At 34.9% G+C, this 18,268-nt stretch overlaps 3 protein-coding genes across 3 annotated transcripts; 2 read left to right on the forward strand and 1 right to left on the reverse strand.

The window, feature by feature from the left end:
• The first annotated feature begins 426 nt into the window (after window positions 1-426).
• echs1 (enoyl CoA hydratase, short chain, 1, mitochondrial) lies at window positions 427-3,249 on the forward strand. Its single transcript, XM_082154734.1, has 8 exons — window positions 427-578; window positions 908-1,105; window positions 1,197-1,324; window positions 1,413-1,512; window positions 1,626-1,730; window positions 1,817-1,936; window positions 2,954-3,021; window positions 3,109-3,249. Exons 1-8 carry the CDS (start codon window positions 488-490, stop codon window positions 3,172-3,174), a joined length of 876 nt encoding a protein of 291 aa, XP_082010860.1. The 5' UTR covers window positions 427-487; the 3' UTR covers window positions 3,175-3,249.
• Window positions 3,250-3,392: 143 nt separating this feature from the next.
• On the forward strand, window positions 3,393-8,197 carry fuom (fucose mutarotase). The gene is made up of 6 exons (XM_082154736.1): window positions 3,393-6,012; window positions 6,549-6,617; window positions 6,949-7,016; window positions 7,153-7,251; window positions 7,413-7,486; window positions 7,577-8,197. The coding sequence occupies exons 1-6, from the start codon at window positions 5,928-5,930 to the stop codon at window positions 7,641-7,643; spliced, it is 462 nt and encodes a 153-aa protein (XP_082010862.1). The 5' UTR covers window positions 3,393-5,927; the 3' UTR covers window positions 7,644-8,197.
• Window positions 7,728-9,873, reverse strand: LOC309487178 (uncharacterized protein). The gene is made up of 4 exons (XM_082154735.1): window positions 9,728-9,873; window positions 9,555-9,621; window positions 9,184-9,221; window positions 7,728-9,006 (listed from the first exon to the last, which is right to left on the reverse strand). Exons 1-4 carry the CDS (start codon window positions 9,733-9,735, stop codon window positions 8,478-8,480), a joined length of 642 nt encoding a protein of 213 aa, XP_082010861.1. The 5' UTR covers window positions 9,736-9,873; the 3' UTR covers window positions 7,728-8,477.
• Between the last annotated feature and the right edge of the window lie 8,395 nt (window positions 9,874-18,268).

Consider the following 18,268-nt stretch of genomic DNA (forward strand, 5'->3'; position numbering starts at 1 on the left):
CATCCTCAACGGGCAATACAAACGACAGTGCTTTTTGCACAATGTGGAGTTCATTCACAAAAGTGGCCAATAGAGGGAGATATACGCCAAAAACGTACCATATAGGTTGTTGCCATTATTTGCCATCTAATCCTTGTTTTAAAACTAATCCAAGTATTAAACAGGGAGTAAAAGGAAAACTTAACACGTGTTTGTACATATTTGTGTGGTTTAAATGTTGTTTTAACACTGAAAAGATATTATTAATGCCTCTTTGAGGTAGTTATTATAAAACCCAAGTATAAAATCAAATAAAAGACGTAAAAAAATCCCTCGTTTTATTCGACCCACCTGTAATCGGTGGTCGAACGTCAACGGAAGAGGGATTTTGTAATACAATATCTGGCATCCTGCTTACGGTGCGACGTCACTCTTGACAGCCAATCAACGTGCCGTGGCGTGGCTTCATCATCGTCGCAGCGTTACCGTTGACCTCGCACAACCAACCATGGCGCTTCTCTGCAGATCCACAGGGTTACTTCTCAAAAACTGTAAACTCCTTCCCTCTGCGTTAGCAGCAACCAGGCAATGTAGTTCAGGTAACAGGAACCATGTCTACTTAAAAGTAATGACTTCCTTTTCAATGTCAATCTCGAGTTTTGCTTTGTTTGGAAACTTGCGTCATTTGCCTGCTCTGGTTCTGTGACTGCTTGTTTTTGTACCTGCAACTTTATAATGGAAACACCGACCTTTATGGAAGCTGCAGCTACCCTTCTGTGTGCTTGTTTACAATTGAAACATATTTTAAAATAAGAATAGGAATATGCATATAATAAAGAGGTGATGTATTTGACAAATCAATTCTGTTTTAATAAAAAAAAAAAAATGCATTGGGCTAATTTGACCCCTGTCCTCGTCTCTTTTGCAGGTGGCCAGTATCAGTACATACTGGTTGACAAAAAGGGTGAAAAGAAGAATGTCGGTTTCATCCAACTGAATAGACCAAAGGCCTTGAATGCTCTTTGTGATGGGCTTATGATGGAGGTGGGCAAAGCCCTTGATGCCTTTGAGGGTGACAGTGAAGTGGGAGCAATTGTCGTCACAGGGAGTGAAAAAGCCTTTGCAGGTGTGAAACTGTCAATAAAATTAGTTGAGCGTGTTATATTGAATATCCTTTAAACTCATCATATGTTGTATTTACACTTTTGCTTTGATAGCTGGAGCAGATATTAAAGAGATGCAGAATCGAACCTTTCAAGAGTGCTATGGTGGAAACTTCTTGGCACATTGGAACAAGGTTTCAACAGTCAAAAAGCCTGTTATTGCTGCTGTCAATGGGTTTGCGGTAGGTAAATGTTTTAAAGGAATCACTAAAAAGCCTGTTTAAATCTTAATTCCCACTCAGGCATAAACAAAGTTTTTGTCCTGTCCAGCTTGGTGGAGGATGTGAGTTTGCCATGATGTGTGACATAATCTATGCTGGGGAGAAGGCACAGTTTGGACAGCCAGAAATCCTGCTCGGGACCATTCCTGGTACAGTAACACATCCGTTTTTTTAATTATGTGGATTGATTGTTGCAGAATAATTATGAAGGGCAATATTTAGCTTCGAGGTAGCTGTGATCACATGATTTCTTTGGCTCCAGGTGCTGGTGGCACTCAGAGGCTTACAAGAGCTGTGGGAAAATCCCTTGCGATGGAGATGGTTCTCACAGGAGACCGAATCTCCGCTCAGGAGGCAAAACTCTCTGGTTTGTCTTTCAAACTTACTGTTGCGCAACAGCTTCTTTCTTCTTCTCTCAATTCAATATGTGGACTAATGTATTCATCTCTATAGGTCTGGTAAGTAAAGTATTTCCTGTGGATCAGCTGGTTTCAGAAGCGATCAAATGTGGTGAGAAAATAGCTGGCAATTCCAAACTTGTCTCTGCCATGGCAAAGGAAGCTGTTAATGCAGGTAAGGTATTAAAGGGATAGAAGCTTTTATGTTGAAATTTATTCTGCTCATGTTTCATAAATGAGGCTCACTGACTTTCAACATTAGGTTCATGCATCCAGATCGGGTTTAAAAAATACATATTCATAGCGGAGCCCTGGAGCGCAAAGCAGCCATAGAACTGCAGCACAAGCCTGACCATTTTCCTTCTCAAAAACAAAAATATGTGAACAAGATTATAAGTTTTGGGCACTTGTGATCCATATACAGAAACTGCTGTGTGATTCAATCACTAGAATTAAAGGGCTGATCAAGCAGCAAAGGCTGAGTGTGAACCAACACCAGGCTAAGGAGATGCTTAATCCATATTGGTGCAACCCACCCTTAAAGTGCCTTAATGTACTACTACAGTGATATTAAAATATCAAATTCAGTTTACACCTTTTTGATGATGCATGCTATATACAGGCGAGCAGATGAGCCCAAAATATAAACACAGCGCATTTTCTTTATAATGGTTTTCGATTGAAATAACGCTTAACAAGAAACCTCGTGTTGCATTACATTTACATTACATTTTACATTTTATTCATTTAGCAGATGCTTTTATCCAAAGCAACTTACAAATGAGAACAATAGAAGCATTGAAACTAACAATAGGACAACAATATGCAAGTGCTATGACCCTTCCCAGTTTAATCTAATAAAACTTTTTTTTTTTCTTTTTTTTTTTAAGATAATAGATATAGAATAGAAGATAAAGTGTTAGTTTTAATGGATCAGGTGTTGCCATTTATATTCTGTGTTCATCATGCCTGGGAAAACTATGCATCATCAATAAGGTGTATATTGAATTTGGTCTTTTAATGTCACTGTCTTACTACATTAGTACTTACTACAAACCTGGCGGGCAGCGGAGGAAAGCCTTGTTGTGCCCTCCAGGTGGACGTTCCGATAAGCGTGTGACGTCACATGAAAACTGAATAGTTCTGTGCAGCCATTTAGAAATTTACAGTTTTATTTGAACTTTACTTACAGCGTTTGAACTGAGTTTAGCTGAGGGCTGTCGACTTGAGAAAAGATTGTTCCACGCAACCTTTGCTACGGTGCGTCACTTTTCTTCCATTTATTCGTTTCTTTTTTTGAGCGAAAAGATTTCTACTTTCTTGAACTTGCTGTGTTCTCATTTTCAGGAGGACAGAAAAGAGGGCATGACTGCCTTTGTCGAGAAGAGAAAGGCTGCTTTCCAGGACAATTAAAATTCCAGTGGAGAAATATGGTGATATTTAGATTGTGAAAAAATGCTGATATTAAAATGCTCTACTTTGCCTTAATTTTCTTATCAAGTGTTTATGAAAAAACATCAAAATTTACATAATTGGGCTGTCAGATGTGCATACCTGTGGTTCACTGAGTTTAGCTTATACATTAATCATGGTCTGGTATTATCACTTTTAGAATCTTTGCTGATACACCATAAATGGAGGGATCCAGTACATTAACTTATATGTAATTGAAACACTAAATAATGCATTGTAATATACATTGGAGCAGTTTGAAAGAGCAAAATGCCATTGCCATAGCCTTCTTAAACTGTTTGTACAACTCGATTTGACTGTATGCTGATCTGGCCATGCTTTGGCTCATTCATTTGGAAATGAGGTGAGATCGCGCAATTACACTTTGTGCACTCTAGGTGGTGCTGTGGCTGTATTTTCAGTCCCTCTTGCAGCGTATCCAGTGGGTCGAATAAAGTCGATGTAGTGGTATTTTGTGGCGGTATTCTTTAAATTATATATTTGCTATAAATACAAAATCCTTTTATAATTTTTTTATATTATTAAGGTCTCTGAATTGTGGAGTGCAAAATAGTGTTTTGAGGGATGCGAATTATAGTTTTATAAATAGCCTATAAGACCGGTTTTGTGCTGCATAAATATAGCCTATAAGTTTGTTTATTGACCAACAACAGGAATTACCATATCTTAGTAAAAACTTTTTCTCAGTAACCAGGTCATCTTAAATATAGGCCTATCACTATGTCCAATGGGTTGAAATTGGATTTTTTAGGACGATGATTTATAAATATCTAGCATTTTTCATCTTATTGATATGCGTTTTTTTCCTGTTTATGAATATTATCTTAATAATTTGCTTTTTGTTTTCGTTTTACGTAAACCTAAAGGCAATTTATGACATGTCATTGCTTTAAACCAAACTCAAACTTATTAATTATTTGTGAATAACTGTAAAGTTTCTAATGTCGCTTCATAATCACTTGTCAGGTTAAAGAGCACTAGAGAACTTCCAACCCGTTTTTACGCATTAAACACTGACCATTTTCTGTGAAATACAGCGTCCAGAAGGACCACAGCAAATGTAATTATAGGAAGAGTCCATTCATCTCAATTGCACATCAACTGAGGGCATTTTCTCGCTTACATTTTTTTTTCGCACGGCGACGTTCCAAACACTCTCAAAAGTCCATAGCCTAATTGATTTTAATTTTCATTCAATATTCCCTCGGAGTCCAGCTTTCTTCTCAGCCCCTGGAACAAAACTTTTAAAAGAGGAGAAAAAACTTTCTCTCCACATACCGCAACAGCACAAAGGTCTCCTTAAAGACAGCAAAAGAGAGGTTCCACTTTGAAGTCTATCCCCTGCTAACGAAAGGTCAAAATAATAAATGTAGACCGAATTGAGGCGCTCAGCGCAGACAAAAGAGGCAAAACGTTACATTTTGGCAAAGGCAGCTCCTCATAGCGTGATAAACTCATTTAAAAAAGCAGAACCAAAGAGGGAGCAGCATGGTTCCTCGGTAAAAGAAAGGAGCTTTGAACTGATCAGACAGTCTTGGCTCCTCCGAATGTCTTTTCTTCCATCAGTCTTCCATCTTTCCACTTTCACTCTACGTTTCGCAGCTGCAAAGCCTCCACACAGGTCTTTTGGAGCAAATTTCCCTGAATTACAACCACATCACCGGCAGTTCCTCTTCATCAGTAGCAGCTGCACGTCTAGGTGTCGTTCTTCATTTAAACGGCGAGTTTAAGCTCAATTAGCTTGCTAATGTTTTTTTTTGTTTTTTTCTTACAAATAAATGTCACTATGAAAAAATTATCTCCAGCCTTGTGTATAATCAAATTTCAATTTACCGACAATAAAATGTTATTAGACATATAGGGCCTATACTTAATTTTTAGCATGGGATCGTGTAGGAATTTAATTGCATGGAACATGTTGTCAAGAGCAATAATATAGAATTTCACGTGCAGAATGTAGGCCTATAGTCTCTGCGCGGAGATCTTTGAAAATCACACTGCAGATGATGAGATTGAGAAGACTACACATGGATTTTTCCTCAACATTTTACTCTAACTGAAGTTTCACATCAAGCTTATTTACAAAAAGGCTTGGTCGTCAGAGACATAAAAATAATGAATTTGAAATCTTGCTATAAACAGTTATATGTAGCCTACTATATTAAAATAGAAAGATTAGCCTAGATATTAATGAGAGCCACTGCCATTGTTATTTGTTACTTTTAGCAGTGTGCTAATATTCATTGACGATTTAATATATTTTTGAAATGTAAATGAATAAAAAACACTGTTTGTATACCGAACGAGAGTGTATGTGGTTACCCCCTCAAACAAAGGGATATTTTGTTCGCCAGTTAAATTTAACGCTCTCTGACAACTTCATGCAATTTTTATTTTCCAGCCTGAAAATAAGGAGGCATGACTAACACAAGTTCACGAACAAATGTATGCAAAAACAATGCTGAAAATGAATATGCCTTCTCATTCTGAAACAGAATAAGACTCTGCATAACCAGTCTTGAACATAGATTAAATAATAAAAGAAGACCGTCACTGGTATGCAAAGAAGCGCAAATTACGTATTCGAAACGCAGGTTGCGTTACGTAGCTCTTATTTCGTGTAACCAATTGAAATACTTCAAAGGGTCACATGACTGCCCACAAACTTGCTCGTGTTCTGTCACTGCTTTGAAATGGTTATACTAAAAGGAATCCCATCGGTACTTACGCCTGAATTATTGTATGTTTTGGCGCAAATGGGTCATGGAGATGAACTAGGTAAGTCGTTAATGAGATCGGATCACAGGCAGCGTCCCTTTTATGAACGTCAAACCAAAGTTTTTGCATCACACTTGTAGGCTAATTTCTAGGTGAATGTTAGACGATATACCTGTTTGTACCAGGTTTGTGCCACCATTATAGCATGTCATTGGTTTATTTGAAGTTAGACGTGATTTAAAAACGTCACGGATATATCGTAGTTCGAGTATTGAAACGGGAAGTGTTATTATTGCTTTGGCTGCGCTCCTTACCACGCAAAATGCATGCGCTTTCATTTCGATCATCAAAATGTCACTCAAAAACTTTGTAGGCTGTCTCTCATAAAAATGTCACATTTTTATTATCTCTAAGCCAAAGCACATATCCACTCTTTCGACTCCCGCTGATGTTGTAAAGCGTAGATTTTCTGTCCGTCTAGCTTTTTTAGTGGATCTGGTTTGTCTTATGAGCGCAGACGTCATCATCGCAACAATACTGATATAAGAAATGAACGTCATGTATGAATTGTCATGTTGCCTGTCACTTTTTTTTAGTTCTTGCAGACGCAAATTTTCCAGCCACATCTATTTGTAAATGTGGTCCAGTGGAGATAAGAGCGGATGGTATGTCTAAACCTTTACAAACATGTAGCTTCTAAAGGTATTTCCTATACAACTTTCATTTAAGAAAAAAAAAATTCATTTAAGATTTTTGACCATTTTATGACCTTTCTTATACTGTTTGAAAGAGATCTCATGTTAATTTATTATGGTTTTACTGAACCAGTAATATATATTTTTGTGTAAATTATGGTAACCATTGTATTTTTCGATATCTGCAGATGGCCACAGAATTTCTTAATATGCATTATTTGTATAGCAAAAAAAGTCAAATATTTGTCACTGGCACTGCTGTGCAAGGTGATCAAGTGTATGATCTTATTTATTCTTTAAGCTGTAGGTATACCAGAACTTCTGAAGGCGATACTGAAGCTTTTTCCTCTTGATACCTATGATGATTCGGTGAGTGATAACATTCTTTGGCATCTTTTTTTTTTTTTTAAATGGCTAAACCACACGGTTAAACTCGGTTTTTCATGTTTGTTACTTTTCATAATTGTAGGCTGTGTCTGTAACTGAATATGGTCTGATTTATTAGGCAGCTGTCATGGACCTTGTACAGAGTGACAAATTAAAGGGACTGAAAGTGCCGGTATGGGACCAGTACTCTGACCTCCTGAAACAAGCAGGATCAGATGTAAGCTATTACATACATAAAATATCATAACTAATATGATGAGGACAGATTCATCACTATTATACACTAAGAATACAATTAATTTGTACAGGATATTAAATGTGTATATATAGACTAATTATCACCTTAACAAAAAATGAACATGCTTTTTTTTTTTTCAGGGTAGTTTCAAGTTTGTTGAGCGGTTTGCATTTTATGAGCGTGCCAAAAAGGCATTTGCTGTAGTGGCAACTGGGTAAGCATTTTTATTTATGATCTATGATGATCTGTTTAGCTATTTTTTATTTAAGAAAAATAATTGATGATTCTTAAATCTCTCTGACAGGGAGACAGCACTGTATGGAAATCTTATAATCAAGAAAGGTGTCATTCCACCTGATGAACAATGCTGAAAGAGGAGCTGTTTGTTAGTTTTTGCATTACCAAAGTGATTAGACCAAAAATCCTTTAGATAACGTGCAAAATATCTTCATATAATTGATATATATATAAAAATGTATGTATGTTATTAATTTAGTGCCTTCACTTTAGATTTTGAAATTTTTTTCTGTTTTTTTTCTGTTCATACTTTGTTATAATGTGATGTAGAAGTGATGTAGAAGTAATAAGACCATTTCTAAAATAAATAGAGTAAAATCATACAATTTATACAGTAAAACCATTTGAAGATACTGAAAAGTTTTGTGAACTGAAAGTCAGCTCTGTTCAGCCTTTAAATATTTAATGTTTTTTCATTTAATTGATCTTTATGTTTTACTTCTTTTGTGCGACAGGTGTAGCTCAATCCCCAATGTAGCGTTTCACTTTGTTGCCTGTTGTTCTGTGAATTAACAGCAGCTGAATCGAGCTCTGTGAATGTCCTCTGGAAATGTAATACTTTTGCTTTCTTATAATACTTTGTTAAATACTTTCTTTTTTAAATATACTTTTTTCAATTATTTTATTATGATTGTATAAACATTTATTTCATTTACTCATTTATTTAAAAAATGATTCATTAAAAAACAGTAAGTGAACCATATGGCTTATGGTCACAGTCTTCCTGGTATTGCTGGGTAGAAAACAGACATTGCGAAACAGATATTCTTTTTCTGTTTAGTTCTAGATTTAAAAAACAAACATATTTTTATTTTTATGATTTAAAAAATAGAGATAATTTAATTAAAACCACACAATGAATTAACATCCAGTACTGCAGTCCTATAGATACGACATGACTTATTTTATCATTGCTTATGATAAAGCTCATCCAGGTCTACCTCTGGCTCTGTGTGCACTCTTTTGGGGCGATTGGGGAATATATTCATCGCTAGAGCCTGCTGGTCAGACTGATGTCCTTTGAGATCTGCGTGGTACATGTCATCTTTGTCCTCTTCAGGGCTTGAGTAGATGGGCCTGGCATTACCTCCAATTACATCCTTCTCTCTTTTCATTGGCTCGACAGCTACATCAAACATGCCGTGGTATAGATCGTCCCTATCTTCTTCTGGTTTGTCATACATCTTTACCTGATCGTGTCCCAGTGGCTGAAAGTAGTTTTCATGCTGTTTTGGGTCAGCTGGATGTTTTATGTCAAAGGAGTGGTAGAGAGCATCTTTATCCTCTTCAGGTCTGTTGTATTTCGGCTGAATTTCTTCTTTTACTGCTTTCCAAATCAACATGTTAGGATCGATGTCAGAATTTGTTATATCCATGTCCTGTGGTGGCTCCACCTCCTCCATTCCCTGGATCATCTTCCCATTGCGATGATCAAAACTACCATGGAAAAGGAATATTTTATTTTAATCATTTGAATATTTGGTTAGGGTGAATATATATATATATATATATATATATATATATATATATATATATATATATATACACACACACCTTATATGTATACCTATTAGATCCTTCACAGTGTGTGCAGAATGCAAGACAAGTACTTACACTATAGTGTCCTGAACTGCTTTGCCAAACACTTTTTCCTGTAAAAGCAACAAGCCAAATATTAGCAAATGGATTGTTTAAAATATAAAACATGTTTAAAATATCCCAATAAAAAGCAGAGTAGGCCTACTGCCTATAGTAATGTCAGTAATCACAGTTTGATATACAAGTAAAGACGTTCAAATTAATGTTAAATTCTTTACATCCTTTTCTTCTTGCTCAAAATGGCAAGAAGGGTCAGGGCAGACCTTGTAAAAACAGTTGTAATTAAAAGCGACTATAGCCATTGTTTATTTTCTTCTTTTGTAACATAAGACAGTCAAAATATTTTGCTGTAAATTAAGAGTGTCCATTTTAGAAGTTAAACATACCCTGGGTCTGTATGGCTTGGCTGAAGTGCTGAACAGCAGCACTGACAGGCAGATTAGAACAAAAAACCTTTAATGTGGGAAACAAAACATGAATGTTCAAGCACCACCCAAAAATAATAAAAAAAAGATAGCAAAAATATCTATATGTCACAATGAAGCTCATCAAAACTCACCTCATCATAGTGGCTCTTATACAGGGACTATCACAACGAAATTTGAAAGCTGTTTTACATGAAGTTCTGAAGACCAAACAATCTTACCTGTAATAAAAGAAGATCAAAGTTCAGCAACAAACTGACTTTGGACTTGAACTCTGTGCAAGGAATTCTGCTGTAATTTGTTTAATAGCTAAACTACATAAAGCTTTAAACTACTAAACACACACACACACACACATGTGCATCGTTTATGATTATTATTACTATTATTGCTGTTTATTGTTTGTTGTTCAAATTATTATTTCATAGAAGCAAACGCTATACAACTGCGCCAAAGCTGCGTTTAAAGATCACCAGATTATTTAAATGATTTGCCATTTAAAATCTGTCATTTATGGCGAACACTGATATTATGTAATCTTTAATATGATAAAGGAAGCTAAACACACCTTTTAACATAAGAGTCGAAAGTTCAGCACAATTGAAAACAGATAATCATTCGCACTTATCTGACCTATGTTATCAAAGATTAATATAATAAATGTAATGATGCTTGTGTAGCCTTAAAGGCAGAAGTTAATCGGAGACTTCGAGGCGGCCTTTGTTTTCAATTATTCAGCGTCAATTACTGCGGATTAGCTGCAGTTGTTTCATGTAGGCTAAAACGCATTAAAAATATGCATTTTATATTAAGTATCACATATTTAATAATGTAAATGTTAATTAATAGTGACACGACTAATCAGGAATAACGTAAAATCTGTACCGTTTTTATTCAACACAAACATCCTATAATGTTTTGGTTTAAAGATGTTTGAGACAGACGTCCGACAACTAGACGCGAGTAAGGGTCAGGTTTGGGTTGAGGATTAAGGATTAAAGGTTACTTAGACTTTGGGATTCTGCCAGGGCTCCAACCACCCAAGTGGTGCTCTTTTCCCAAGCATCAAATAAAAACACAAGCCTGTAGTCACGGGGTACACGACACACATCCACAGGAGATCTTGAAATGATATCTGTATACTGATCAAATAAATAAATAATGAAGTACAATCAACTTGGATGTTTAAGTCATTTCAACTTACAATTAGGCTACATTAAACTGATTTATTTATTTATTTTTTTATAGTTGATTCTTGTATAACTTATCAAAATAAAAAAAAGTGTTATAACTTATTGATAACATATCATTTTTTACATTATAAATGTTAATCAATTTAAGTGAAAACTAAGCTTATACTAAAGCAGACAAGCACATGCTGTTGAAGTGGAAGATGGACGTCTTTTGTTTGTGGCCTGAAATAGCATGCATAAGATTTATAATTTATCATTTAGGCTATAAGTTACAATTAGCTTAAAGCATAACAAAACTAAGGAAACAACAAACTCAAAAATGTGAATGTTGCTCTTGTGATGAATTGCCAAACCAAGTTCAGGTTTGCAAAGTATTAAATGTATTTCCCTAAACAACAACAACAACAAAAAAGGTAATACTTTAAGGTTCAATTCTCACTAATAATAACTATAGCTTATAGCATGCATATTGCTAGGATATTAGTTGTTTATTAGTACTTATAAAGCACATTTTAATGCCTTTTTCTGCATGACCATATTCTACATCCTTTAATCCTACCCAATACCTGAACGTAACAACTATCCAATAAGCAGTAGTTTGGAGTTTATTGAGGCAAAAGTCATAGTTAATAGTACGAATTGGACCCTAGTGTGACCAAAAATTATTTATAATTTTTGCATACCTTTAATGTTTTGTTATTACCATATTGGTGGCAGGGTAAACAACTGCAACTAATAAATTGCAACTAGTGAAACAAAAGGTCTCTGAGACATTGCATTGAGTTGATTCATGTTTTAAAAGTTGCTGTCTGATAGGCCGCACAGCATTATGTTTGTTAAAAAAAAGCCCCTTTTGTAAATGCGATTGCTATCCCATGCATGGTGACTAATGGCACCCGTGCAGATGCTCTCATCTCCCACGGAACTGAGTCAAAAATCTGTGCAGCAGCAAACAGCGTCTGACTGTGCGGCGTGAGACCGAGGGCAGACGAGCGCTCTGTGATCTTAAAGCCAAGTGCTTGGCCTCATTACTGGGCTTATTGCAGGATCAAGTGCGAGATGATGTTTACTCACGGCTCGAGTGGAGACAACTTGAGTCACAGTCTCACTCTCACCTGGAAGGCTGTTTCAAAAGCCTCTCAGTACAGGAAATGTGTGGCACCTGAGTTCCTCGCATGAGGAATTTATTCCAGTCAGTGTATTAACAAAGCCTTCAAGGCATCTCTGTAGAAAACATTCTCCTTTTCTCACCACTCTGACTGTGCATACCTGTAATTAGACAGATTGTGATTTTAATACAGCCGAAGCCTGTGGGGCCCCATACAGCGCTTTGATGCTTGTTTCACAGCCGTAATACTCAAGCGCTTAAAAAGGGGAAGGGGAACGATCAAACCCGCTTGGTTAATGAATACAAATTATGGCATTATCCCTGGAGTTACATAGTGATGTCTTGTGGGCTATCTTATGATGCGTGTTCTTCTATTTGTTGTTCTAAATGAATGCGTTTTGTGACAGTATATACATATGCTCTCCTCACAAACCATGACTAAATAGAACATGTTTGCTTATTTGGTAACTTTATGAACCAGACATATGTTGTACAAACCAGAGGAAAAAGCTTATAAGCAAGTGTAACTTAGAGGAACCTGAGAGGACAATATTCATGTGTAAGTCAGCTGAATGTCTGTCATGGCTTTTACTTTTCATTTTAAACAATAGATTATTTGATTGGACATCATTTCCATCCAAAATATTCAGTGCACAAAGAAACATGCCGCAAAAACCAAATTGACGTAGACTAGTAAACGTTTTAAGTTCTCTAAAATCTACAAAACAAATTCTGTTTTCCTTGCTCAGGTCTACAGTGTGGAATATACTAAACATCCTGATTTTATAAAACTTTTAATTTGAATAATCAATTTGAAATATGTTATTCAAATGCTGTAATAATACATCATGTCAAGTATTTAGCTATAGTCATTTCTTTAATTTGTGGTATTTTCATGCAGCATGTTTTTAAATGCAGTTGTTGCAGCAGTTTTTTTAAGGTTATGAGGGTTATTATTTTAAGGTTATGAGGGTTATCAGATATCTTCATAATAACTTAAAAGAAAACAAAATATCTTAAGAGTCATTACGCTAAAACTGCTTATAAGAAAAATATTGTTTTTAGCGTGATCAATCTGAAGTGAGTAACTAAAAAATCTCTTTAGACAAATTAGTTGTTTTTGGTAAAAGAAAAAATGTTTTATAAAATTTTGTTGCAATTTTCCTTTACTCAGAAGTCAAACACAATGTGATGTTATGTTCTTAATATTGGAGGTCATTCATTATGTCATGCAAAGTCTGCTAAATATGACAGCGATCATTTTATTTATTTTATTAAAATGTTGATTTTAAAAAGAACGAGTGAAGCACAACATCTCTTAATATTATGGCCCTCAAAAGGCCCATGTTGTTGTTAATGAGTTTAAATGATCTTCCATTGTTCTTCAAAATATTTGATTGTATATAAATAAATACATAATAAATTGAAAACAATAATAAATTAGTGTCTATTTACTTTTATTTAATATAGGGTTCCCAGATTTCCCTTTCTCTTCTTACACATCGGCAGTCCACTAATTCATCTTTTGAATAAACTCAGCCACTTAAGAAAAATAACATTGTGGGCATCAATATTAATTTCTGGTCCGGTCAGAAATGTGCTACACGCAGCTGATGACCAGCCACACCCAGCCAAGCTGGATTTAATTAAATTGACACTGCTGTGCCTTTTCTCTCCATCAGCCGCACAGTTGCTGAGAGATGGACTGCAGGAGCTAATGGCCCACGGCATGGAACTAAATTAAGTGCTGCAAAGTATTTATTGGGGCCAGTTATGTGGACCTCGTGCTTGATCAAGCACCTTCTCTTGTTGCCAAGGTAATCGGGGTTTGTATATAGAAACATTTCGGGATAGAGAAGCTCCAGAGTAGTTGTGTTAAGAAGAGCGAGCAAAACTTACAATAATCTGCAGCAAATTATGATCAATAAAACATGAATGTGCCTTATTATGACAACAGCTCATCTTTCCCACGGAAATTTCATTTTTATTTAGCCGTTCTCTTATAAAAGTTAAATAGTAATGAACATGAGAGACACATTGCAGACCTTGCATATGCATACTTGGCTTACTGTAAATCCAAGTTTCAGAAATTTGTATGTACTCAATCTTGCATAAACCTGTATCGAACAGTTGGTGGCATAGTCAACAGTTGTCACAGCTATTGGGTTTCCAACCACAAAATCAATGCAAAATTTTCTTGAGCCCTCAGTCGTAAACGAGCATTGACAAGCCAAATGCATAAACAAACAAACCTTTAACATCTTCTAAAATATTACAACCCAGCTTACAGGGAATGTTCTCAGAACTTAGGCTATGTTCTCTCAAACAGTTTTTCCAGCAACGTTGAAAGAAAGTTTGTTCAAGCTAATCTGGTATTTAATAAAAAAAATGGTACACAAAAATGTTATTTATGCATTGTTTATACAGTTTTTTCTGAAACATTTTAGTTGGAGGTTCATCTAACATTTTTTAAATGTTACTACTTGTTTCCGAATGTTCAGTGACAGAGAACATTCAAAAGCAACGTTGTTTGCAAAATGATAAAAATGTAATGTTTCCTTGTCGATAGCATAACCAAGAAAAAACATTTTTAAACATAAAAAAAAAAAAAGTTTCAATGTTTCATAACTTAATGGGAACATTAGCAAATGTTTTTAGAACAAAGCTGGGTTAATGATCTGGTACATTATTTAGAAAATGCAAAACAAAGCTTGCTTTGTGTGTGTTTATACAATTCTCTTCAGTAGTTCCAATAACGCAACAAATTAGTAGCTTACTAAGAGCTATAGCTGATTTATTAATCAACATGACTGCGCACAACCCTTAGCCACAGATGTCAGCAACATCATTACTGCCATATTTCTACAGCCCAAACACCCACACAAACCATATGCCTTGTGTAGACATGATGAGTTATCAAATCTAAATGAAATATCTTGATCTAACAGCAGCACAGACATGCATTTTTGTCCCCTAGCTTTCAAGGGCCGACTAGATATGATCTCATTTACTCATAAAATGTAAACCTGGATTTATTTTTCTTGAGCTGGGTCCAAACTCCCACTGTGTATGTTCTTCTTTGAGTCTCTCCAGGAATGTTCCAGAACTCTGCGCTGCTCAGTCACTGCGGCTAACAGCGAAACACGAGTTGTGTGTGAAACACTGCCCGTGGTCACTGCTGCCTATAAAGCGCTACAGTACATGCCCAAACTATACATTTCATATGGCATACAACACTGTGATTGTTTTTACCATCATTGTGGATGTTCAAATAAAGCCGAATTAACGGCAATATGGAAAAAAATACACATTTTGTTTCTGTAGGTGTCAAAGAAAAGTAGACATATTCAAATTACGGAGAGCTAAACATACTCAGTGCGTTTACAATTATGGAATTCCTTTTCATATTCTGTAAACCCCAATTTCAAGCTTGGCTGGCACCAAATATGCAAAGTCAATTTTTAATTTTCACTAAATCTGTGGACTAAGCACAGTGAAAACAAGCTGATTTATTTATTTGTACTGGCTCCACATTAGCAGTTGAACACTATTTGTTTTAGTTGGTCAAAGAGCAGTCTGTGGCATTGAACTGAGACAAGTACATTACCTACATTCCTTCATGGATGTAACCCTAGCAAAATTGCTCGCCTCACTTTAGGAGTCAATGTGTCACCCAAATTACTCTTTCTGCCTCTGTTCAGCATCTAGCCAATTAATTTAGATGACTATTTTGACATGTCACTGTAAATCTGTGAAACCACAGGTTGTATTGAATTGTCAAAGCCAAATATACGTTGGGTACATTAAGGGCTAAGCGGCTGAAAATGATATTTACTGGTTCATTCTCTCTAGTTCTAAAAGACATAGTTCAAGCCAGATTTGATCATGTTTGATTACTCAGCATTTGACTTAGAACCCCCTAATTTTCAGTCCAGCAGATGATGATGCAGTTCATATTTTAGCAACTGACAAAAATTATTTTCTGCTTATTCTTTTCTGACTAGATCACTGACATCTTCATTAGTAACATTTTATTTTACCTATAAAAAGTATTGGTGAAGTCTGATTTAGAATTTGGTTTAGCCTTTAGTTTAATGCATGATAAAGGTATTCATCATGTACATTATAATGCATTATATCTTTTCATAAATACACTGTAAACCCGAATAAGTTGGCAAAACTCAAAACTGGCAGATTTTCATTTTGTACTTATACATTTTAATTGTTCTTAACTTGAAATGTTTGAGTACACTAATTCATACATTTAACTTAAAACTTTCATGTAATCTCAATGTGAACACTTTTATTAGTATAAAATTAGCTAGCTTTAACAAGCTAGTTTGTTAACATAATTTGTTAACATGTTAACTATAGTATGTTATACAGTAGCACTTGCTGTATGAGTGCAGCAATATAAAGGTTTTATTTGCTCTCAAATCAAGCTGCATGCACCACTTGTCACCATGACTTAAACCAACATTAACAGAAATTCTTCTAAATTAGCATAACAAAACATGAATCACTACTAAATCTCCCACTTAACATTAATCTTGCACAAAAAATATTACACTTATATTACACTTAATTTTAGCATTTACTCTCCCTTTCGAGTCCATCGGCAAAGCATGCTGGGAAATAGACATCCCAGCCATTTCAGTTTTATAATTCAAATAATCTCATAAAACTCAAAAAAATTAAACAGTTCAGTTTTCTTAAAATATATCAGTTCTGTGAACTTGAAAGAAAAAGAAAGTGCTAAATACTCATACAAGTTAATTTGACTGAACTAATTAGTTTAATTTAAGTTTGTCCTACTCAAACCAATTAATTATTTTGAGCGTTAGGGTTTACAGTGGTAACCAAAGTTAAAATGCATTGTGATATTTGTAGATTCCTTGTTATAACTGAAATTGGTTGTTTGTCATGTTTTAATGCATTAAACTTTCTAAAGGTGTAACAATGAATAGATAAGTATTATACCCCCGGATTCACAGATAAGTCTTATAAGATAGTCCCAGACTAAAATGCATGTTTGAGCTGTTTTATCTGAAAGCAACTTGCACTGACATATTTTAAAATATGTCAGTGGCATTGTTTTTTCTCAAGATGCACCAGTAATGTTTTTTTTTTTACTTGGGTATGTTTATAAAAGCTACTTAAATGCCCTATATTGAACTAAGGCCTGGCTTAATTTAAGCCCTGTCTGTGAAACCAGGCCATACTGTATTATAACTGTGTTACATTTATTCATGAGACCATACAATGTATTATAAAACAGAAAAGGCACAATAATAAAAAAAGCGTCATTGCGAATACTTTTATAATACATTAAATATAAAGGCTTTAAGTGTTACTGATTCATTTTCAATGGGACAAAATGTAGTTGTAATTGTAGCAAAATTTTGTCTCTAAAAATGAATCCCACATCAAGCCTCCACAATCAAGATATAAATGTAATATATTGAAAATGAACACCATAGTTATAATTTCCAGATTCAAAAAAGTATTTGTTGTAAATGTGTCTTGTTCAAGAATATGTTAAATTAAAACATTTTATTCAGAAATTAAAATGTATAATTTTTTGTAGTGGGGACAGTGAAAATGTTTTTAGGTAAAAATCTGAACTACCATCCCAAACATACTCATTTGTACTCAAGGAAGGAAGCTTTATATTAACAAATAATGTCTCAGATTCTTAAAACCAAAATGAAAAAGTAATAGCTTTGAAAAACCAGACATCGGTTACAATCTGAAAATCTTTACAAATCACACTGGCTGGAGGTACACCTTCATGAAAGTGGTTCAAAAGTTTTGTGACTGCAAATGAAAAACAGTAGCAGACATGAACACCACTAACTTCCTCCTCTGAACGAAGGATGGCTCCATGTCGTCTACTTCTACAGTATGAAGGTTTGCCTATATTGGATCCATGTGTGTCAGCTTTCCCTTGCATTTAAATGGGAAACTCTGCTTTCGAAACATGCTGCCACCCAGAGGACATGTACATCTACTTGTACTGCAGAAACGGGTGGTGGAATTGAAGCACCCCAACCGATGATGAGATATTCATATTTAAACCTGAAGAGAAAAAATAAAAATACGAATTACAAAAACTAAACATTCATATAATAAACAGATGTAGATCAAAGCATTGACTGAGAGGCACATCATGAAGTTGATATAAAGAAAAACTGTATCCAGAAATAATTTCCATAAAAAGTTTAGAAAACAAATATGCTATATATTTCTACATGCTTTATTATATACAATTCATTTATATATATATATATATATATATATATAATGTAATATTTATATAATATATATTTATATATAATGCATTATATATAACATTAGAAATGTTTTGTATATAT

Source organism: Leuciscus leuciscus (assembly GCF_965113295.1).
Source record: "Leuciscus leuciscus genome assembly, chromosome: 22".
NCBI lineage: Eukaryota > Metazoa > Chordata > Actinopteri > Cypriniformes > Leuciscidae > Leuciscus > Leuciscus leuciscus.

Excerpts from the sequence above, each read along its gene's own strand:
- echs1 (XM_082154734.1), top strand. The coding sequence starts at position 488 with ATGGCGCTTCTCTGCAGATCCACAGGGTTACTTCTCAAAAACTGTAAA. Across the intron at positions 1,106-1,196 it reads GAGTGAAAAAGCCTTTGCAG|CTGGAGCAGATATTAAAGAG; the intron begins GTGTGAAACTGT and ends TTGCTTTGATAG. Across the intron at positions 3,022-3,108 it reads TCCACGCAACCTTTGCTACG|GAGGACAGAAAAGAGGGCAT; the intron begins GTGCGTCACTTT and ends TCTCATTTTCAG.
- fuom (XM_082154736.1), top strand. The coding sequence starts at position 5,928 with ATGGTTATACTAAAAGGAATCCCATCGGTACTTACGCCTGAATTATTG. Across the intron at positions 7,017-7,152 it reads TTGATACCTATGATGATTCG|GCAGCTGTCATGGACCTTGT; the intron begins GTGAGTGATAAC and ends CTGATTTATTAG. Across the intron at positions 7,252-7,412 it reads TGAAACAAGCAGGATCAGAT|GGTAGTTTCAAGTTTGTTGA; the intron begins GTAAGCTATTAC and ends TTTTTTTTTCAG.
- LOC309487178 (XM_082154735.1), bottom strand. Across the intron at positions 9,222-9,554 it reads CCAAGCCATACAGACCCAGG|GAAAAAGTGTTTGGCAAAGC; the intron begins GTATGTTTAACT and ends TTGCTTTTACAG. Across the intron at positions 9,007-9,183 it reads GCAGTTCAGGACACTATAGT|TTTTGATCATCGCAATGGGA; the intron begins GTAAGTACTTGT and ends TTTCCATGGTAG.